The 23492-nt window shown below is 46.3% G+C and overlaps 1 protein-coding gene across 10 annotated transcripts in view; it reads left to right on the top strand.

The window, feature by feature from the left end:
* The first annotated feature begins 782 nt into the window (after positions 1 to 782).
* Positions 783 to 23492, top strand: part of HUS1 (HUS1 checkpoint clamp component) — a 113851-nt gene continuing 91141 nt past the window's right edge. The window contains exons 1-3 of one of the 10 annotated variants that reach the window (XM_056520246.1): positions 794 to 1163; positions 2206 to 2278; positions 7182 to 7309. In XM_056520246.1, the coding sequence (XP_056376221.1) occupies positions 2254 to 2278; positions 7182 to 7309 (153 nt within the window). In that variant the 5' untranslated portion in view covers positions 794 to 1163; positions 2206 to 2253. Of the gene's footprint in view, positions 1279 to 2205; positions 2279 to 7181; positions 7310 to 23492 lie in introns of all 10 variants that reach the window. The other 9 variants (XM_056520245.1, XM_056520251.1, XM_056520252.1 and 6 more) reach the window with 9 other exon arrangements.

The following is a 23492-nucleotide window of genomic DNA, read 5'->3' as shown; positions in this document are numbered from 1 at the left end:
ACATATAAATCATCCCCAGTCTGTAATGTCCCCCTCTTATCCCCAGCCCGTGCAGTATGTGCCCCTTCAAACATAGAAATTATCTCGTCTATGATGTCCCCCCACCCCCCTTATCCTGAGCCCGTGCAGTATGTCCCCCTTCACACATAAAAATCATCCCCAGTCTGTGATATCCCCCTCCCCCCCCCTGCTGTGTACGTCCTTTCTCTCCCCCTGCTCTGGCTTCTTGTCGTATGTAGACTTGTGTCCTTCATCCTCCTGGCGGGGGAGATGAGGGGCGTGGCTTATTTATATAATTTCTCTCATGCAGACGTGCGGGAGTGAGGTGTTTTTTTGTGCCCCTGTGAATCCTTGCCTCAGGTGTGAGGTGGTTTTTGCGCCCTAGTAGATCCATGCGTCCGCTCCTTCCCCAGCTCTCAGAACATTTCCGAAGCTAGAACTGGGGGAGGGCAGAGCAAGGGGAGGGAGGAGGTTCACGCCCTCTCCCTCATCTCCCCTCCCTGAGCTCGGCTGGACGCAGATCTCTACGGCACGACCCCTCCCTGAGGACGTAAATCTTCACGGCAGGTCCCCTCCCTCATCTCCCCGAGCTGAGGACGTAGAGCATTGCTCCCAATGAGCTCTATGTGTAAAGGGGGAAATACTGCACGGGCTAAAGGGGGACATACTGCCCCCTTTAGCCCATACAGTATGTCCCCCTTTACACATAGAGCTCATTGGGAGCAATGCTCTACGTCCTCAGCTCGGGGAGATGAGGGAGGGGACCTGCCGTTGGAGATCTATGTCCTCAGGGAGGGGGCGTGCCGTAGAGATCTGCGTCCAGCCGAGCTCAGGGAGATGAGGGAGGGGGCGTGAACCTCCTCCCTCCCCTTGCTCTGCCCTCCCCCAGTTCTAGCTTCGGAAATGTTCGGAGAGCTGGGGGAGGAGCGGACGCATGGATCTACGGGGGCGCAAAAAACCACCTCATGTGAGGTGGTGTTTTGCGCCCTACGTCCTCAGCTCGGGGAGATAAGGGAGGGGGCGTGTAGTTCTCTCTCCCCTTGCTCTGCCCTCCCCCAGCTCTAGCTTCGGAAATCTTCGGAGAGCTGGGGGAGGAGCGGACGCAAGGATTCACGGGGGCGCAAAAAAACACCTCACACCGGACATGTGTCACGTGGTGGGAAGTAGGTAGCTGTAGTAGTAACGGGTGCTAGATTTGACCTGGCTTCAGCGGCGGCAGGAGAGGCATGAGGTTCCGTTGTAAGATAGTGGACGTCAGCTGTGTGAACCACTTCACCCGTGTGTATAATTCAAGCTGTATATATATGTGCAGGAGAAACCAGTGTGCTTACCGCGGAGGGTTCACCTCATGTTGAACGCTTCATTCCTTAAATGCGGCTTGAAAGTTTAGTGGCAAAACTACAGGGCATGCTGGGAGTTATAGTTGCGCATCAGCTGGGGAACCACATGTTGGGGGTGAACAATCCCCTCTGTATAATGTTACGTGCGGAGGGGTTGTACTGTCTGTAACTGGAGCTGTACAGTTGAATGTAGAGCAGTGTTTCCGAACAAGTGTGCCTGCAGCTGTTGCAAAACTACAACTACCAGCATCAATCGACAGCCTTTTGACTCCGGGCATGCTGGGAGTTGTTGTTTTGTAGCAGCTGGAAGCACATTGGTTGGGAACCACTGCCATATATGTATGCTATATAGCTGTGTTCTACAAACTGTGTCTCTCCAGCTGTTAATAAAATATAATTCCCATCAAGCCTGTTATGATTGGAGATGTAGTTTTGAATTACTGAAGCAGTGCCTCCAGCTGTTGCAAAACTACAACTCCCAGCATGCCCGGACAGCCAATGGCTGTCCGGGCATGCTGGGAGTTGTAGTTTTGCAACGGCTGGAGGCGCCCTGGTGGGAAGCACTGAACTGGAGAGACACAAGTTGGGGAACATTTCTATAGAAAGATGTTATAGGACATGTTCACACCTCAGTTGGTAGACTGAAAATCTGTGACTATTTCTTCCTTAGACTGGGCCAGTTGTTATTCACTGGTGTTAATGCTGATAATGTACATCTTATGGGATTTTCTAAAGACTCAATGTGTATTATTATTCCAGATTTTTATGTAGTATGTTAAACATCCATCCATCCATTCATTTTTAATCACTCCACATCCTGGACTTGCTGTATTGAAACTGTCAGTTTTTTTTTCTGCTCTCATAGGCTAGGTTAATTATAAATTTAGTGTGCCAGAGTCGGCGCTAGGACCGCATGGACATTGCAGTGCCCATAGACGGTAATGTATTCTGCTGAAAGAGTTCAGGCTGTCTGCCTTTTTTTTTTTTTTTTTAGTGGAGAGGTCTGCTGCGTAAATTCAGTTTTGCGCACTGTGCAGCGGAATCCCCACTGACTGCAAAGGGGCTCTGCTGCGTCAGGATTTCCATAGTATTTACGGGAATGTTGTTTTTACCTCCAGACGACATGGCATAAATTTACGCCCTTAGCATCTGGAAACTTACGCATCAGGGCGTAAATGTATGTCCTGGAAGGAAAATGACCAGGAAGAAAGCACAGCAGCTTTGCATGGCTCAAAGGTGTGTGACGGCTTCTAACAGTAGCTGGTACTTCACCAGTAACTGACAACCTGTTCACCAGCACTAGATTCAATATACTGGGTTATAGTATGTGTGAACAGCCTTAAAGGGGTTCTCCGGTGCTTAGACATCTTATCCCCTATCCAAAGGATAGGGATTAAGATGCCTGATCGCGGGAGCCCCGCTGCTGGGTACCCCCGTGATCTTGTACGCGGTACCCGTTTGTAATCAGTCCTCGGAGCGTGTTTGCTCCTGGTGTGATTCACCACAGGGTGCCTACAGTTGTTTCCCCACTACAACTCCCAGCATGCCTTGACAGCCAATAGATGTCAGGGCAGGCTGGGAGTTGTAGTGGTGAAACAGCTGGAGGCACCCTGTATAGTTGAACTAAGAGCGGAAGTCGGGCCCCCCCAGCAGGCGTCAGTGACGTCATGCCTGCCGGGGAAGTCTGCCTGGTAGTGAGCACGCTACCAGGGAGAAAAAAATGCATTTTTAATATAGTAAAAAAAAATGTAAAGGCAGGGAGGTGGTTAGGGATAGATGGGCAATAGGCAGGGACAGAAAGAAAAAAAAAAAAAAGGGATCGTGGGAGCTACCCTTTAACCCCTTAACGACGCAGGACGTATATTTACGTCCTGCGCCGGCTCCCGCGATATGAAGCGGGATCGCGCTGCGATCCCGCATCATATCGCGTGGGTCCCGGCGCTAATCAACGGCCGGGACCCGCGGCTAATACCACACATCGCGGCGATGTGCGGTATTAACCCTTTAGAAGCGGCGGTCAAAGCTGACCGCCGCTTCTAAAGTGAAACTGAAAGTATCCCGGCTGCTCAGTCGGGCTGTTCGGGACCGCCGCTGATCGGACACCGGGAGGGCTCTTACCTGCCTCCTCGGTGTCCGATCGACGAATGACTGCTCCGTGCCTGAGATCCAGGCAGGAGCAGTCAAGCGCCGATAATGCTGATCACAGGCGTGTTAATACACGCCTGTGATCAGGATGAGAGATCAGTGTGTGCAGTGTTATAGGTCCCTATGGGACCTATAACACTGCAAAAAAAAAGTAAAAAAAAAGTTAAAAAAAAGTGTTAAAGGTCATTTAACCCCTTCCCTAATAAAAGTTTGAATCACCCCCCTTTTCCCATAAAAAAAAATAAGTGTAAAAAAAAATAAAAAAAAATAAACATGTGGTATCGCCGCATGCGTAAATGTCCGAACCATAAAAATATATCATTAATTAAGCCGTACGGTCAATGGCGTACGCGCAAAAAAATTCCAGAGTCCAAAAAAGCGTATTTTGGTAACTTTTTATAACATTAAAAAATGAATAAAAAGTGATCAAAAAGTCAGATCAAAACAAAAATCATACCAATAAAAACTTCAGATCACGGCGCAAAAAATGAGTCCTCATACCGCCCCGTACGTGGAAAAATAAAAAAGTTATAGGGGTCAGAAGATGACATTTTTAAACGTATAAATTTTCCTGCATGTAGTTATGATTTTTTCCAGAAGTGCGACAAAATCAAACCTATATAAGTAGGGTATCATTTTAACCGTATGGACCTACAGAATAATTATAAGGTGTAATTTTTACCGAAATATGCACTGCGTAGAAACGAAAGCCCCCAAAAGTTACAAAATGGCGTTTTTTTTTCGATTTTGTCGCACAATGATTTTTTTTTCCGTTTCGCCGTGCATTTTTGGGTAAAATTACTAATGTCACTGCAAAGTAGAATTGGCGACGCAAAAAATAAGCCATAATATGGATTTTTAGGTGGAAAATTGAAAGGGTTATGATTTTTAAAAGGTAAGGAGGAAAAAACGAAAGTGCAAAAACGGAAAAACCCTGAGTCCTTAAGGGGTTAAGGACTTAGCTCATTTTCACCTTAAGGGCGCAGCCCTTTTTTGCAATTCTGACCACTGTCACTTAAAGCATTAATAACTCTAAGATGCTTTGATCAAATATTCTGATTCTAACATTGTTTTTTCGTGACATTCTACTTTATTTTAGTGGTAAATTTTTGTCGTTACTTGCATCCTTTCTTGGTGGAAAAATCCCCAAATTTCATGAAAATTTAGAAAATTTAGCATTTTCCTAACTTTGAAACTCTCTGCTTGTAAGGAAAATTGATATTCCAAATTTTATATTGATTCACAAAATACAATATGTCCACTTTATGTTGGCATCATAAAATGGACATATTTTTACTTTTTGAAAAAATTAGAGGGCTTCAAAGTATAGCAGCAACTTTCAAAATTTTCATGAAAATTGCAAAATCGGAAAGGACAGATGTTACAGAAGTACAACTCCCAGCATGCCTGGGCAGGCTAGGCATGCTGAGAGTTGTAGTTTTGCAACATCTGGAGGGCTACCGTTTGGGCACCACTGTAATAGTGGTCTCCAAACTTCGACCCTCCAGATGTTGCAAAACTTAAACTCCCTGCATGCCCAGACAGCCTTTGGCTGTCTGGGCATGCTGGGAGTTGCAGTTTGGCAACCACTAGGAAGGCAGCAGTAAAGATCGCTTTACTGCCACCTCCCTACCTGCGCCGATGATGCCACTGATGATCGCCAGTCCCCATCGCATCTTCTTCTCAGGTACAGGCCGCCATCTTCTCCCCCCGTTCTGCCCGACATCCAGGGATGGATGTTTTTTTGTTTTTGCACTTTCGTTTTTTTTCTCCTCATTATTAGAGATGAGTGAACTTACAGTAAATTCGATTCATCACGAACTTCTCGGCTCGGCGGTTGCTGACTTTTCCTGCATAAATTAGTTCAGCTTTCCGGTGCTCGGGTGGGCTGGAAAAGGTGGATACAGTCCTAGGAAAGAGTCTCCTAGGACTGTATCCACCTTTTCCAGCCCACGGGAGCACCTGAAAGCTGAACTAATTTATGCAGGATAAGTAATCAACTGCCGAGCCGAGAAGTTCGTGACGAATCAAATTTACTGTAAATTCGCTAATCTCTACTCATTACCTTCTAAAAATCATAACGCCTTAAATTTTCCACCTACAGACTCATATAAGGGATTTTTTGTGTCACCAATTGTACTTTGTAATGACCTCAATCATTTTACAATAAAATTTACTACGAAATAAAAAAAATTACCATTTTGCTAATTTTTAGGGCTTCTGTTTCTACGCAGTGCAATTTTCGGTACAAATGACACCTAATCTTTATTCTGTAGGTCCATACGGTTATAAGGATACCCAATTTATGTAGGTTTTATTTTACTATAAAAAAAATCATAACTACATGCACCAAAATTAGTATATTTTAAAATTGGCATTTTCTGGCCCCTATAACTTTAATTTTCCGTGTACGGGGCTACACAAGGGCTCATTTTTTGTGTTGTGGTCTGTAGTTTTTTTATTGGTACCATTTTTGATGGGACTTAGATCGCTTTTTAATGTTTTTATGGTATCAAAAAAATGTTGGAGTTCACATGTACGCCATCGACCGTGCGGTTTAACTAACCTTATATTTTAACTAGCTTTTGCCTGCGGCTTCGCTCGCGTTAAATTTGGGGTAACATAGATTTACTTTTTACGATCCTATAGTAATGAGGCCGCTCTGGGTAAAGTCTATCGGCATCCAAACAACCCGAAACATTACATCTGCTGTTTCATGGAATTGAAGATCGACATCCTTTGAGGACTTTTACCGAGTTTGCACGCAGGGGAACCCGCCTTCTCGCGCATCTTATATACTGCCAACCGACCTCCTATCTCGACCTCCTATCTCGACCTCCTATCTCGACCTCCTATCTCGACCTCCTATCTCGACCTCCTATCTCGACCTCCTATCTCGACCTCCTATCTCGACCTCCTATCTCGACCTCCTATCTCGACCTCCTATCTCGACCTCCTATCTCGACCTCCTATCTCGACCTCCTATCTCGACCTCCTATCTCGACCTCCTATCTCGACCTCCTATCTCGACCTCCTATCTCGACCTCCTATCTCGACCTCCTATCTCGACCTCCTATCTCGACCTCCTATCTCGACCTCCTATCTCGACCTCCTATCTCGACCTCCTATCTCGACCTCCTATCTCGACCTCCTATCTCGACCTCCTATCTCGACCTCCTATCTCGACCTCCTATCTCGACCTCCTATCTCGACCTCCTATCTCGACCTCCTATCTCGACCTCCTTTCTCGACCTCCTTTCTCGACCTCCTTTCTCGACCTCCTTTCTCGACCTCCTTTCTCGACCTCCTTTCTCGACCAGGCTTGGAGCAGTAGATCGTCGATCGGACGATGAGGAGGCAAATGAGGACCCTTCCGTTGTCCAGTAAGCTGATCAGGACATCACAATTCTGTAACAATAGTCCCGAACAGCTCCACTGAGCTGCTTGAACACTTTCACTTTCATTTGCCCAGTTGCTCATAGCAACCAATCAGATTGCTTCTTTCATTTTTAGTAAGGCCTGTGAAAAATGAAAGAAGCAATCTGATAGGTTGCAATGGGCAACTAGACAAAAACATAGGAATCATATGAACTTCTGCTTAAAATGTATCAGCATTGTTTTAAGGTGTTTGTTGTAACGTTTGTGGTTTGTATTGACGCTTGGCTAATTTACATACATTAACATTTTGTTTTTCAGGAGTTGTGAACACAATAACAAAGTTAACCAAATCATGCAACTTACGACTTACGGCCAACAATCTTTACTTTATTCTTACTGACAAGGTGGCTAATGGAGGTGTCAGTATGTGGTGTGAGCTCTGCCAGGTAATACTCCTAATACTTTTATTGTCACATAACCTTGATACGATTTATCCTGCATTAAGGTATTTTTTTTGCGGAATTTGTGCCGAATTGATGCGGAATATAGGAGGAAACTGTTATTTTTATTACATTTTTTCGCTGGACTACAACCACCAGAATTCCCCCCCCCCCCTTTTTTTTCCCATGGAAAAACACGTTCAGCGGGAAAATTTTTTTTACTTTGCGGTCTTATGGGAATTTAGACACAGATTGCGCATGAAGAAAGAACATATTCATTCTTCATGTGGAAAGGAATCCCGCTCACAGAAATTCCTCAGTGTGAAGTGAGGAGCGGATTTCTATTCAAATCAATGGGTTTGGCACTGCTGAATGAATTGAAGAGAAATAAGCGAGCGGAATTACTTGAGTAAATTCCTCTCCAATTCCTCAGTGTGAACATACCCTTAAAGGAAAACGGTCAGCCAATACACTGGCTTATAGTATGGGTGAACAGGAGTCCAATGAAGGGTCACTGACTAAAATACATCCAGTTGGTCCAGAGATATGTCCCCCAGAAAATCCTCTGCTAAATTCAGTAAATCGCATGCAGGGGGTGGTACTCCACCAGATTTATTTACATATTCTTCGTCAGTGACTCCACTTCACTAGGATGTGGAGTCACAGGCAACGAATATGTAAATTTAGCCGGTGATGCCCAGGCCCCTGCACGCGATTCACTTATTTTAGCAGTGGATCTTCTGGGGAACTTATCTCAGGACCAACTGGACGTATTTTAGTCAGTGACCCTTCTTTGGATTTCTGTTCATCCACACTGTAACCCAGTGTTTGTCTTGTCTTGTTTTATTAACAATAACAGTAAATAACTATAGACAAACAAGTAAAAACAAAATACAATACAGAATTATAATTAGTATTATGTTCCATGGAAGTTCCTTCAAAAAAGTAGAACAAAACACCAAAACTCATTCCAATTGCAAAGGATCCAAATGGAAAAAAATATTTGAACATCAGACCCTCCCACAAGCCTTCTACACCAGTCAATCATCTGGAACATGTTCCGACTGTGACTTAAAGGAGTACTCAAGTCCTGAAAAATGTATCCCCTATCCTAAGGATAGGGGATAAGTTTCAGATTGCCTTCGGCAATCTCTGCCTCTGCCATAGCGCTGTACTGAGGGGGTGTGTTGGCCGCTGCTTCGTCCGGTGGTCAACACGCCCCCTTCCCACGGGCTGCCGGGACCCCGTACAGAAGATCGTGGGGGGCCCCAGCGGTTGGACCCCCCGCCATCTAAAATTTATCGCCTATCTTTAGGATTGGGGATAAGGTTTTCAGGACTGGACTACTCCTTTAATATTCTTCTCCCATAGCTTCTTGTTGTCTGAAAATCCATGCTTGCCTTTGTTGAATGAATTCGGTCCTGCTGAAGTCGGGGTATCCCTCCCAATATTTTTTCTGGTTCACTATTATCCTCATCATCAAATACTGCAGCTATTGAGCTTTTTTATTTATTTATTTATTTATTTTTGGAACTACAACAGAAGGTACCTCCTTCGGTTTGGCAGCACTTAGCTTGATGGAGATGGCGAGTGCCTTCTTTCCAGGCTAACCTCCTAGGGCAAAGCCTATATTGGAGAGAAAGACTGAGTGCTGGTTTCCTCAGGGGATAGGGCGGCTGGCCTCTTCTCTGCCCCCTGGCTTGAGCTTTCCCATCAATTGCTGGAAGAAACAGGCTTAGTGTTGACTGTGTTTTCTGCGTCTTCTTCTGGTCCTCCTTGTTGCTCCTTCTTATCCGCCATTTTTGTCATCGATAATTAGACAGTCATGACGTCACAGCTTCCACAGGCCGAACCTCCATCCAGCTGTGTAACCATAGAGCTGGTAACCCAGTGTATTGTTTTGTGTGGGTGAACAGACCGGGTCGGTCCCAGCTGCTATTCATAGCCGGGACCATGGACTAACAGCGCGCGGCACCGATCGTTGTGCCATGCGCTATTAACCCTTCAGACACGGCGGTCAAAGTTGAAAGTAAACGCTTCCCGGCAGCTCAGTCGGGCTGATCGGGATATCGCGACAAAATCGACTCCATTGGGGCCTTAAAAGTACACTACATCAGACCACAGTATACATCTGCATCTTTTTCTTACAAATAGCTACATAAGGCTAGTAAGTACTAGGACAGTTTTTCGTATAAAGCAGTACTTACTAGCCTTATGTAGCTATTTGTAAGAAAAAGATGCAGATGTATACTGTGGTCTGATGTAGTGTACTTTTAAGGCCCCAATGGAGTCGATTTTGTCGCGATATCCCGATCAGCCCGACTGAGCTGCCGGGAAGCGTTTACTTTCAACTTTGACCGCCGTGTCTGAAGGGTTAATAGCGCATGGCACAACGATCGGTGCCGCGCGCTGTTAGTCCATGGTCCCGGCTATGAATAGCAGCTGGGACCGACCCGGTGTGATGCGGGGTCACGACGTTACCACGTTTTAAACACCGGGACCGTACAGGTATGCCCTGAGTCCTTAAGGACGCTCCGCGTCCTCAAGAGGATATATATATATTCACAACCCCCCCCCCCCACCAGCGCATTAATGTATTCCCCCCCCCCCCCCCCCGACGGCGCATTAATAAATGTATACCCCCCTGCCGGTGCATTAACCCCTTAAGGACCTAGCGTTTTTCCATTTTTGCACTTTTGTTTTCCCCTCCTTAAAAATCATAACCCTTTCTATTCCGCACCTAAAAATCCATATGATGGCTTATTTTTTGCCCCACCAATTCTACTTTAATGACATCAGTCATTTTACCCAAAAATCTACAGCGAAACGGAAAAAAATAATCATTGTGCAACAAAATGGAAGAAAAAACGCCATTTTGGGGGCTTCTGTTTGTATGCATTACATTTTTCATAAAAAAATGACACCTTTTCTTCTGTATGTCCATACGATTAAAATGATACCCTACTTATATAGGTTTGATTTTTGCAGGAAAATGTATACGTTTAAAATTGTCCTCTTCTGACCTCTATAACTTTTTTATTCCACGTACAGGGCGGTATGAGGGCTCACTTTTTGCGCCGTGATCTGAAGTTTTTATCGGTACCATTTTTTTGTTTTGATCACACTTTTTGATTGCATTTTATTCATTTTTATGAAAGTGACCAAAAATACGCTATTGACCGTGCAGTTTAATTAACAATATATTTTCTCTATCGGCTCCATTGGTGGACACAGACCTTGGGTATATGCTGTTGTTGCTAGGAGACTTGACACTATGGTAACAAAAAAGTTGGCCCCTCTCAGCAGGATATACCCGCCCACAGAGCCTGAGGTAATCAATTTTAGCTTAGTGTCTGCAGGACACAGACACTGGTCTGGGAATTCCCAGACCTGGCCAAACATTTTTTATTTTCCAGATTAGGGATGTTTAGTTTATTTCCCTTTTCTTTTCCTTTTTTTAGGCGGGACTCAGGAACATTGGGGGATATTTATCAAAACCTGTCCAGAGGAAAAGTTGCTGAGTTGCCCATAGCAACCAATCAGAGCACAATTTTTGAAAAGGCCTCTGAAAATGAAAGAAGCGATCTGATTGGTTGCTATGGGCAACTCAGCAACTTTACCCTGGACAGGTTTTGATAAATCTCCCCCATAGCGTTCACTGTTTCCCCATTTACAATTGAGGGGGCATCGTGGATGTACTGTCAACCCCAACTAGCCAACAGTCTGTGCCTGGGGTTGCACCTCATGGGTCCGGGTCCCTCTACTTTCCCTGCTCGTCTCGCTGTTACAGCCCTGCATGATGCAGGTGACTAAAAGCTGACTGAAGACTTCATTAGGTAAGTTCTTCAGACTGAGGTGAGTATTTTCTCCCCATTTTCTTTCAGGTTTGACTCTCAACCTCCTGAGACCCCCTTTCAGAGACCTTTCTGAGTCTGCCCGGATTCGGCTCTTTATTTTTCTCTCAGGGTATCCCTGCTCTATTATTTTTACAGGGGATGACCTTCTTTCATTATGTAAAAGGGGGGATGTTTTTGCAGTGGTGTTGGACTGTATGGCAGTGTGTAGACACACACTGGGAGCACTGCGCATCCTCTCCCGGCGCTGCCTGTTTACAGATGCCGGGACAGCCTGAGAGCATGGCCCCTCTCTCGGACGGCGCTACTTGCGCACAGTTACCAGTGTGTGACGGAGCGCGGCTTTCATTCCGCATTCAGCCTCCCTCCTATTACGGCTGGTCCTGCTTCGGTCGCACTGGTGCAGGGGACACAGGCAACCGGAGCACTTCTTCCAGGCATTGCGGGCGGCATATTTGTTTGTTAGCCAGATTAGACACAATGGCTGCTTCCATGCAGTCGGCCCGCTTTGCTGCCTTTACCACAGGCAACCTAGTGCCCCTCTGTAGATCCATGTGGCTTAAAGCCTGGGACGCGGACGCCGCTTCCAAGAAGTCTCTCACTGAGCTTCCCTTTACTGGCTCTCGGCTCTTTGGTAAGCGCCTAGATGAAATTATCTTAGAGGCGACCGGGGGTGGGGGGGATAGGGGGAGGGGGAAGAAGAGTTCCTTATTACTTCAAAATAAGGCTCGCAGTACTGCTTCCCGTCGCAAGTCAACCTCTGGTCGGTCTCTTTCGGACCTTTGGTGCCAATAGGGGGGCCAGGCAGGCGCCTTCGAGGAACAAGAAGGCTCCCTCCTTCCAGAACCGTGCACCCTGGAAATCGGACAACCGTTCCGGCCGTTTTGCGGCCAAAGCGGGCGACCGCAAACTAGGGATCGACCGATTATCGGCACGGCCGATATTCACGTTTTTTCCCATTATCGGTATCTGCTTCTAACCTGCCGATAATGCTGATAATGCGCAAAACAAGGCGTGCGCATGAATCGCGGGACTTCAGTCCCAGCCCTGAACTTCAGGCAGGGACCGAAGTCCCGCGATTCGTGCGCACGCCTTGTTTTACCATGCAGAGCAATTGCCTGGCAGCTGACAGCATGGTGGAGAGGAAGCTGTCAGCTGTCCCGCTCCTCCACTCCCTTACCTTTCTCACGATGCTTCATTCTTGCAGTGGGAGTGAGAGCCGCGGGGACGCCATCCACGGCACGCCGGCGTGATGACATCACATCATCGCGCCGGCGCCCGGAGATCACGACCCTGCAGCTCTCACTCACAGTACAAGAACATAGCAGCGTGTGAGGTGAGCACTGCTCGGGTGCTGTATGGGTGAATGGGCAAATATAAGTGAGGGGCACATATCGGGGGGGTATTATGTGAGGAACACAGGACAGGGGGGATTATATGTGGGGGCACATGACAGCCCCCCCTGTCATGTGCCCATATAATGCCCCCCTGACTTATAATACCCTCTGTCCTGTGCCCCTCATATAATGCCCCATGTCCTTTGCCCCTCACATATAATGCCCCCTGAGGGGGCAGGACATGGGGCATTATATGTGAGGGGCACTGGACAGGGGGCAATATATGTGAGGGGCACAGGACAGGGGGTATTATAAGTCAGGGGGGCATTATATTGGCACATGACAGGGGTGGGCTGTCATGTGCCCCCACATATAATCCCCCCCGTCATGTGCCCCTCATACATAATACCCCCTGTCCTGTGACCCCAACATATAATGCCCCATGTCCTGTGTTCCTCACATACAATGCCCCCATCATGTTCCCCCACATATAATGCCCCCCATCATGTGCCCCTCATATATAATGCCCCATGTCCTGTGCCCCTCACATATAATGCCCCCTGTTTTGCACCCTCAGGGGGCATTATGTGAGGTGCACAGGACATGGGGCATTATATATGAGGGTCACAGGACAGGGAGTATTATAAATCAGGGGGGCTTTATACAGGCAGGGGGAGAGAAGAAAGTGGTGGCGGCGGTCTCTGGCACCGCAAAAGCTGCTACAGTTCATTGATTTAAAGCGTCCACTTTATATCAATGATCTGCAGCGGCTTCAGGGGCGGGGGTGGAGAAATAGCCTATAATTTACACCGGAATATCGGTATAAATTATCGGCTATCGGCCTTAACCTCCACAGATTATCGGTATCGGCCCTAAAAAAAAAATCGATATCGGGCGATCCCTACCGCAAACCTACTTCTGCCTGAAGAGATGCCCCCACCCACAGATTTTTCTTGGGTGGGAGGTAGTCTCTTACTTTTCCGGGAGGTCTGGACCGCGAATGTGCTGGACTCCTGGCTCGGGGAAGTTGTATCCAATGGTTACCGGATAGTTTGCCTCCCTGACAGGGGATCGCTTTTTTCTTTCCCGAGCCCCCCGGTCCCCCTCTCTGGCAAGGGCTTTTCGGGGTGCGCTATAGTCCCTCCTCAGGGAGTCATTGTCCTGGTCATAGTCCCTCTCCAGGGAGTGATTGTCCTGGTTCCTCCCAGGGAACTTTTTCAGGGTTTTTCATTCCAACCTCTTCGTGGTCCCCAAGAAAAGGGGTTCTGTACGCCCAATCTTGGACCTGAAACGCCTCAACCAGCAGCTTCTCCTTCGCCAATTCCGCATGGAGTCTCTCCATTCTGTTGTGGCGACCATGGATCAAGGGGAGTTCCTTTCTACAGTGGACATCAAGGATGCCTACCTCCACGTTCCAATTTTTCCAGGACACCAGGGGTACCTCTGCTTTGCTGTCTCGGAAGGCCATTTTCAGTTTGCGGCTCTCCCCTTCGGCCTGGCCACTGCTCCGAGGGTTTTCACCAAGGTCTTGGCGCCGGTGATCGGTCTTCTACGGACCAGAGGTTGTCTCAGTGATTCTGTACTTGGACGACCTCCTAATCAAGGCTCCGACCAGAGCCCAGAATCTGGATAGTTTCACCCTCACCCTTCAGGCCTTGTCTCGTTTCGGCTGGATGGTCCATCAGGGCAAGTCCAACCTCTCTCCCACCCAGTCCCTGGAGTTTTTGGGTCTCCAGTTCGACACAACGTTTGCCCGGATTCGGCTCGGCTCTTGTCGGGTGTTTGCACACTTCGGAACCCCACCCCGGTTTCCATTCGCTTTTGCATGGAAGTCCTGGGTCGGATGGTGGCGGCTCTGCAAGTATCCAAAATTCTCCTCTGGGCGGAACTCGCCATCTTGGCGATTCACATCCCGGGAGTAAACAACTGGGAAGCAGACTTTCTCAGCCGGTCCTCTGCTGACCCCGGCGAGTGGTCCCTTCATCCGGAGGTATTTGCGGAGATCTGCAACATCTGGGGCTCTCCAGACGTGGACCTTTTTGCGTCCCACCACAACCAGAAGGTTCCCCTCTTTGTGACTCTGGCCGTGGATGCTCTGGTGATTCCTTGGTTGGGCTTCGCCCTACCCTATCTGTTCCCTCCTCTTCCTCTCCTCCCCAGGGTCCTGAGGAAGCTCAAAGCAGAGGGCGTTCTTGCCATTCTCATGGCTCCGAACTGGCCTCGGAGGGCGTGGTACGCTGACGTAATCTGACTTCTGGATGACATGCCGCTGAGCCTCCTGCTTTGTCTAGACCTTGTCTCTCAGGGTCCCCTGTGCCACCCCAATTTACCGTTGCGGCATTTCACGGCATGGCGGTTGAGACCGCGGTTCTAAGGGCCCGAGGTTTCTCAACCCAGGTGATTCGCACCATGCTCATGGCGCGCAGGCCCTCCTCCGCAAATATTTACCACCGTACCTGGCAGTCTTATTTTCGTTGATGTGAACCTCTGTCTTTTTCTCCAGTTGTCTTCTCCCTCCCCTGACTCCTTTCCTTTTTGCAGTCGGTGCTGGAGCAACGATTAGCTTTCAGCTCCCTGAAGGGTCAGGTCTCGGCCCTCTCCGTTCTCTTCCAGCGCCCTCTAGTGTCCAATTCTCATGTTCTGACTTTTCTTCAGGGAGTGGCCCACGCGGTTCCTCCTTACAGGTTCCCTACACCTCCTTGGGATCTGAACGTGGTCCTTGGTGCTCTGCAGGGCGCTCCCTGTGAACCTCTCAGGGAGGTTTCCCTTTGTCTGCTTTCCTGGAAGGTGGCGTTCCTTATCAGACTGGTTTCAGAGCTGGCGGCTCTCTTACTGCTCTCCCTTCCTGATCATCCACCAGGACAAGAAATGAATTTCAAGAGGGAAAGGAAAAAATAATAGTGGGCGCTCCCTTATTATGTATATCAATCTCGGTGTGAACCCTCCACCACACCTTAGTGATATACTGACCTTATGGGGTATGCGTAATAGCAATCCGCAGGTAGGTTTGTAAGATTAGGGTGTTTTGGGTTGCAGATTATGGGGCTGCTGCACTTCTTACCGTCACTGGGCTCCCTTAGGGGGTCCAGTATATAGTATAGGCAAAGATGAAAAATGACGGTTTTGATGGGAGGCGCTGCTCCTTTTGGAGAACAGAAATGGAACACAAGCCGGCACAGGACAAAGCAAATGTTTATTCAGTATTTTCGGACAACGCGTTTCGGCATTAAGCCTTCCTCAGGTCCATAACAAAGGTACTATAAAAACAGTATTTAAAGAAATGTGTGTGTATATATAGATATAATATATATTCTCTATCTGTCTCAACACATGGCCACCGTTTTCCTTCAGTGTAAAATAAATAAAAAATAATTTGTGTTTAACCCCTTCCCGCAGAATGTCATATATAAACGCCGGGTTGTCCAGTGCGTTCGCGCATCCCGGCGTTTATAAATGACATTCAGTTAACCCGGCGATGCGCAGCATCGCACGGGTTAACTGGCAGAAGTCCCGCTGTTTCCAGCAGGGGACAACTTCTGCTTCACCCCCAGGACCATCCATTGATGGTCCTGGTCAGCGATCACTGTGATTGACTGTGGACCAATCACAGTGATCTGGGGTGAAAGTTCAGATCCCCCGCACTGCCCGCCCCTGGAAGTCGGGCAGAACGGGGGACGATGGCTGCGGGGGCTCGCGGCATAGGGGTGGAACATCAGGGGACCTGCGGCCTTACCTGGCGGGACCGAGGAGCAGCGGCAGGACCGTCCACGTGGACGAGCAGCGACGGGACCGGCAGGTAAGTATATGGTCCTCAGAAGCAGCAGTGAAGATCTTCACTGCTGCTTCTAGGAGTCTGAAAACTACAACTCCCAGCATGCCTAGACAGCCTTTGGCTGTCTGGGCATGCTGGGAGTTGTAGTTTTGCAACATCTGGAGGGCCCCAGTTTGGAGACCATTGTATAATGGTCTCCAATCTGTGCTCTTCCAGCTGTTGCAAAACTACAACTCCCAGTATGCACTAATTGTCCAGGCATGCTGGGAGTTTTAGTTCAGCAACATCTGGCCCTTCAGATGTTGCCGAACTACAACTCCCAGCATGCCCTTCAGCTGTCTGGGCATGCTGGGAGTTGTAGTTTTGCAACAACTGGAGACACACTGGTTGGGAAACATTGTCTGTTTCAAACTCAGTGTTTCCTAACCTGTGTGCCTCCAGCTGTTGCAAAACTATAACTCCCAGCATGCACTAACAGACCATGCATGCTGGGAGTTGTGGTTTTGCAACAGCTGGTGCACCCCCCCCCCGTGAATGTACAGGGTACATTCACATGGGCGAGGCTTTTACAGTGGATTTCTCGCATCTTGAGATGCAGCACATTTTGCGCCGGGAAACTCGCTGTAATCCCCCGCCCATGTGACTGTACCCTAAAAAACACTACACTACACTAACACAAAATAAAATAAAAAGTTAAAAACACTACATATACACATACCCCTACACAGCCCCCCTCCCCCAATAAGAACGTCTGGTACGCCACTGTTTCCAAAGCAGAGCCTCCAGCTGTTGAAAAACAACTCCTCCCAGTATTGCTGGACAGCCGTTGACTGTCCACGCATGCTGGGAGTTTTGCAACAGCTGGAGGCACCCTGTTTGGGAATCACTGGCGTAGAATACCCCTATGTCCACCCCTATGCAAATCCCTAATTTAGGCCTCAAATGCGCACGGCGCTCTCACTTTGGAGCCCTGTCGTATTTCAAGGCAACAGTTTAGGGCGACATATGGGGTATCGCCGTACTCGGGAGAAATTGCGTTACAAGGTTTGGGGGGCTTTTTATTCTTTAACCCTTCATGAAAAGGAAATGTTGGGGTCTACACCAGAATGTTAGTGTAAAAAAATTTAATTTTTTACACCAACATGCTGATGTTGCCCTATACTTTACATTTTCACAAGAGGTAAAAGGGAAAAAAGCCCCCCAAAATTTGTAATGCAATTTCTCCCGACTACGGAGATACCCCATATGTGAGTGCAAAGTGCTCAGGGGGCGCACAACAAGGCCCAGAAGGGAGAGCGCACCATGTACATTTGAGGTGATTTGCACAGGGGTGGCTGGCTGATACAGCGGTTTTGACAAACGCAAAAAAAACAAAACCCCACGTGACCCCATTTCGGAAACAACACCCCTCACGGAATGTAATGAGGGGTGCAGTGAGAATTTACCCCCCCACAGGTGTCTGACGGATCTTTGGAACAGTGGTCCGTGAAAATGAAAACTTGTACAGCCCACTGTTCCAAAGATCTGTCAGACATCAGTGGGGGGCAAATGCTCACTGTACCCCTTGTTACGTTCCTCAAGGGGTCTCGTTTCCAAAATGGTATGCCATGTGTTTTTTTTTTTTTGCTTTTCTGGCACCAGAGGGGCTTCCTAAATGCGATATGCCCCCCCCGAGCAAAATTTGCTCTCAAAAAGCCAAATATGACTCCTTCTCTTCTGAGCATTGTAGTTCACCCATAGTGCACTTCAGGTCAACTTATGGGGTACCTCCATACTCAGAAGAGAAGAGGTTACAAATATTGGGGAGGGGGGTATTTCCTGCTATTAACCCTTGCAAAAATGTGAAATTTGGGGGGAAACACACATTTTAGTGGAATTTTTTTTTTTTTTTTTTACATATGCAAAAGTCGTGAAACACCTGTGGGGTAATAAGGCTCACTTTATTCCTTATTACATTCCTCAAGGGGTCTAGTTTCCAAAATGGTATGCCATGTGTTTTTTTTTTTTTTTTTTTTTTGCTGTTCTGGCACCAGAGGGGCTTCCTAAATGCGATATGCCCCCCGAGCAAAATTTGCTCTCAAAAAGCCAAATATGACTCCTTCTCTTCTGAGCATTGTAGTTCGCCCATAGTGCACTTCAGGTCAACTTATGGGATACCTCCATACTCAGAAGAGAAGGGGTTACAAATATTGGGGGGTATTTCCTGCTATTAACCCTTGGAAAAATGTGAAATTTGGGGGGAAACACACATTTTAGTGAAAAAAAAAAAAAAAAAATTTAGATATGCAAAAGTCGTGAAACACATGTGGGGTATTAAGGCTCACTTTATTCCTTGTTATGTTCCTCAAGGGGTCTAGTTTCCAAAATGGTATGCCATGTGAGGGTTTTTTGCTGTTCTGGCACCATAGGGGCTTCCTAAATGCAACATGCCCCCCAAAAACCATTTCAGAAAAACGTACTCTCCAAAATTCCCTTATCGCTCTTTTCCTTCTGAGCCCTCTACTGCGCCCGCCGAACAATTTACATAGACATATGAGGTATGTCCTTACTCGAGAGAAATCGTGCTACAAATAGAAGTATACATTTTCTCCTTTTACCCCTTGTAAAAATTCAAAAATTGGGTCTACAAGAACATGCGAGTGTAAAAAATTAAGATTGTGAATTTTCTCCTTCAGTTTGCTTCTATTCCTGTCAAACACCTAAAGGGTTAAAATGATGACTGAATGTCATTTTGAATACTTTGGGGGGTGCAGTTTTTATAATGGGGTCTTTTGTGGGGTATTTCTAATATGAAGACCCTTCAAATACACTTCAAACCTGAACTGGTCCCTGAAAAATAGTGAGTTTGAAAATTTTGTGAAAAATTGGAAAATTGCTGCTGAACGTTGAAGCCCTCTGGTGTCTTCCAAAAGTAAAAACTCGTCACTTTTATGATGCAGACATAAAGTAGACATATTGTATATGTGAATAAATTTTTTTTTTTATTTGTAATATACATTTTCCTTACAAGCAGAGAGCTTCAAAGTTCGAAAAATGCAAAATTTTCAAATTTTTCATCAAATTTTTGGATTTTTCACAAGGAAAGGATGCAAGTTACCACAAAAATTTACCACCATGTTAAAGTAGAATATGTCACGAAAAAACTATCTCTGAATCAGTATGATAACTAAAAGCATTCCAGAGTTATTAATGTTTAAAGTGACAGTGGTCAGATGTACAAAAAACGCTCTGGTCCTTAAGGCCAAAATAGGCTTGGTCCTGAAGGGGTTAAAATATATTATTTAGAGAGAATTTTTTACATATATATCATACTAGCTGAGTACCCGGTGTTGCCCGGTTTTTCCTGCCTCATCCTTGTTGGGGAGGAAAATAAACAGAGGCGGAAGCTTTTGACTTCATATCCCATCCTCATATATTGTTGTCCTATCCCGACCTCCTATCCCGACCCGTAATATGTCTACCAGTTATTGAAATATCTCCAGCCATATGGAAGTTATGTGGGAACATACATTTCCCATTGATTTGCATGGGACTTTAAACAAAACCCCCGACCCTCACAAATGGGGTAAGTTAAGGGTTAAATTAACAATCCTATATTTTAAGTGGACATATAAGTACCATGTGACCAAGTATTATCGAAATATCTCCAGCCGTTTGGAAGTTATGCAGTAACCTATATTTCCCATTGACTTGTATGGGACTTTAAATATAAACCCCCGCCCCTGGCAAATGGGGGTGAGTAAGGGTTAAATCGCCTATCCTATGTTTGTTGTTGACATATAAGTAACATGTATGCCAAGTTTCATGTTAATATCTTTAGCCGTTTGGACGTGATGCTGGAACATACACACAAGTTGAGTTTTATATATATAGATATATATCTCCCGTCACATCACTGAGAAGCATAATAAGGACTTCTCTTTTATTAATATCACGCCGATAGAACAGATTTCAGCTGACTGTGACAATAGGACTCAGATCCTGAATAAACGTGAAGCATACTGGATTTTTAAATTGCATTGCCTTTCTCCAGATGGACTAAACGAATGTATAGAACTTTAATATCACCTGAATATGTGGCCAATACCGTTTCAATGGGTGTATAACTAAAGACTCAATACTGTCCCTACACACTCACACCCATTGAATTATAATCTATTGAATATATCATTCTACTCCCTTTTATGACATGGTATTACAACCTCCAACCGCATTATCTCCCCCCCCCCCCCCCTCTACCATCCCCACATTTATAAACCCCCCCCCCCCATATCCTCTGTTTACCATCAAAACATCCATTTATAAGCACCCATCTTTATACAAGCACCTACCCAATCATCCATAACCTAAATACATAATCTACGTAATAGGCATCCACATAATTTTTGCCATTTTATCCACACATAGCACCAGGCAATAATTAATCATATTCACATAAACCCCTTGAAAACAGTAGCTCTATACACTCCCTGATGCGCGCCGCTAGCCAGTGGCGTCTGCGCATCCATAGCAATAACTCCGGCAGAGACCGGAAGTGACGCGCCGGGATCTCCTGCTTGTATAAGCGCGCTCCCGGCTTGTGCTCCCACACCACGCCGGCACGGCGCTTAGACAGGACACAGACCAGGTAACTCCTCTTCTAGCAGGAAAACACTACACATATCCCTCTTCAATTCATCTTCTAACATACTATCTTCTCCTCTCACACTACATTTATAATGAAGAGTGGTAAGTCCTTTTTCTTATATTTATAAGTACCCTTGTATGTGTAACAGATGCCTCAAATAAAGGGACTATGGAACTGGAAACCAATAATAGTAGATGATGCTCACCATAATGTACTGTATCACTTGCAAGTTTTAATAGAAGATTTTACTCTAGTGCATATACATAACCTTAATCAGTTTGCTGAACAGAATATCATTTGTACCATATAAAACGTACCTTAACATATCTCTAGGTACCATACTTCAAACCCCAGAGAGATGTATAATTTTTGTATATTTTGCCCACAACTATGTGTTATGTTTTTAGAAGTAGACTATTATTTTTTATTATGAATTACATATTGCACAATTTTGCGTATGTATAGGTATTGAGGATATATATGGAAAAAAAGGTATTGATTGATATATATCATATATATAGGGAAAAAATGTCTTTTATTTATTTTCCACTGATGGAAAATGGTTGCCATGTGTTGAGATAGATGTATATCTCTCTCTATCTCTCTAATATATATACTCATTTCTTTTAATACTGTTTTTATAGTACCTTTGTTATGGACCAGAGGAAGGCTTAATGCCGAAACGCGTTGTCCGAAAATACTGAATAAACATTTGCTTTGTCCTGTGCCGGCTTGTGTTCCATTTCTGTTCTCCAAAAGGAGCAGCGCCTCCCATCAAAACCGTCATTTTTCCTTCTATTGCCTCCACCAGGACAAGGTTGTTTTTCGTTCGGTTACGTCTTTTTTTTACCTAACGTAGTTTCGTCCTTCCATCTCAATGAGGACATCGTCCTTTTGCCCCGCTCCATCTCATCCCAAGGAGCATTTTCTCCATAACCTGGATGTGGTGCGGGCTGTACGAACCTACCTCTCTGTCACTTCTTCCTTTCGTCAGTGTGACTCCTTTTTTGTTATTACGGACGGTCGCCGTAAAGGACAACCTGCTTCAAGGGACACCATTTCGCGGGGATCAGGTCTGCCATTTCGGAAGCTTACCGTTGTAAAGGGCGGACCCCTCCCTTCAGGGTTTCAGTTCATTCCAGTTGTTCTGTCAGAGCTTCCTGGGCTCTCAGTAACAGGGCTTTGGCCTCACAAGTCTGTAAGGCGGCTACCTGGTCGTCCTTGCACACTTTTACAAAATTCTACCAGGTTCATACCTTTGCATCCGCTGATGCTATTCTGGGCCTCGGAGGATCCATTGGGGGCCACAGCTCCCACCCTTTCTTTGGTGTTCCTGGTTTGGTTACCTGAGGGTGTGTTCAGTTATTTTTTGCTCTGTGGTTACTTCGGACTGTACTTGGTTTTTCTGCCCTTCGGTCCTCTCCTACTGCTATGGGACTAAACTGATTAGCTCAGGCTCTGTAGGTGGGTATATCCTGCTGGGAGGGGCCAACTTTTTTGTTACCATAGTGTCAAGTCTCCTAGCAACAACAGCATATACCCACGGTCTGTGTCCCCCAATGGATCCTCCGAGAAGAGGATTTTACGGTAAGAACAAAAAAAAATCTTCTTTTTTTATAGTTCGGACATTTACGCACGCGGCGATACCACGTTTGTTTTTATTTACTTTTTTTTTTTTTTTATAGGAAAAGGGGTGATTCAAACTTTTATTAGGGAAGGGGTTTAATGATCTTTATTCACTTTATTTTTATTTTTTGCAGTGTTATAGCTCCCATAGGGGGCTATAACACTGCACACACTGATCTTTTACACAGATCACTGCAAAGCCATACCTTTGCATTGATCATTGCTATCGGCGGTTGATTGCTCAAGCCTGGATTTCAGGCTTGCAGCAATCAATCGCCGTTCGGATGCGCAGGAGGCAGGTATGTCCTGATCAGCCCGACTGAGCTACCGGGATGCTTTTACTTTCACTCTTAGACGCGGCGATCAACTTTGAACGCCACGTCTAAAGAGTTAATGCCAGACATCTGCCGGAACGGCAATGTCCGGTGTTAGCCACGGGTCCTGGCTGCTGATAGCAGCCGGGACCACGCGGGCATGATGCGAGCTCAGCTCCTGGGCTCGTTTAATAACCCTTCCATGCCGCAGTGCCGTATAAACCCGGCGTTTTTCGGCAAGGGGTTAATAAATGTATACCCCCTGCCGGCGCATTAATAAATGTATACCCCCCCCAGCACATGTATATTGTGCCCTCGCAGCGCAGCCATCTATATACATATGTCACCAATGCGCTATGAATGAAAAGCATTTTAGCAGCTGCATCGGCCGGCCCGATGCTGCTGATAGAAATACTTTTCATTCATAGCGCAGCGCCCGCATATGTATATAGAAGTGCTGTGGGGTGCAGATAACGCTATGTCTTCCTCCCCCAGCGCTTCTATATACATATACCCCTGCAACGCTATGAATGAAAAGTATTTCTATTAGCAGCGCATAGTGCCAGCATAAGAGTAATAAAAAAAAATCCCAGACGAAGGTTGCGTAATGAAACGTTCGTTGGAGTGCTGCTGTCCCGGTCTCTGCCATTGCTGCTGTA

The sequence above is a fragment of the Hyla sarda genome, chromosome 5 (assembly GCF_029499605.1).
Source record: "Hyla sarda isolate aHylSar1 chromosome 5, aHylSar1.hap1, whole genome shotgun sequence".
Classification (NCBI taxonomy): Eukaryota; Metazoa; Chordata; class Amphibia; order Anura; family Hylidae; genus Hyla; species Hyla sarda.
This window is presented reverse-complemented; position numbering and strand designations above follow the sequence as displayed.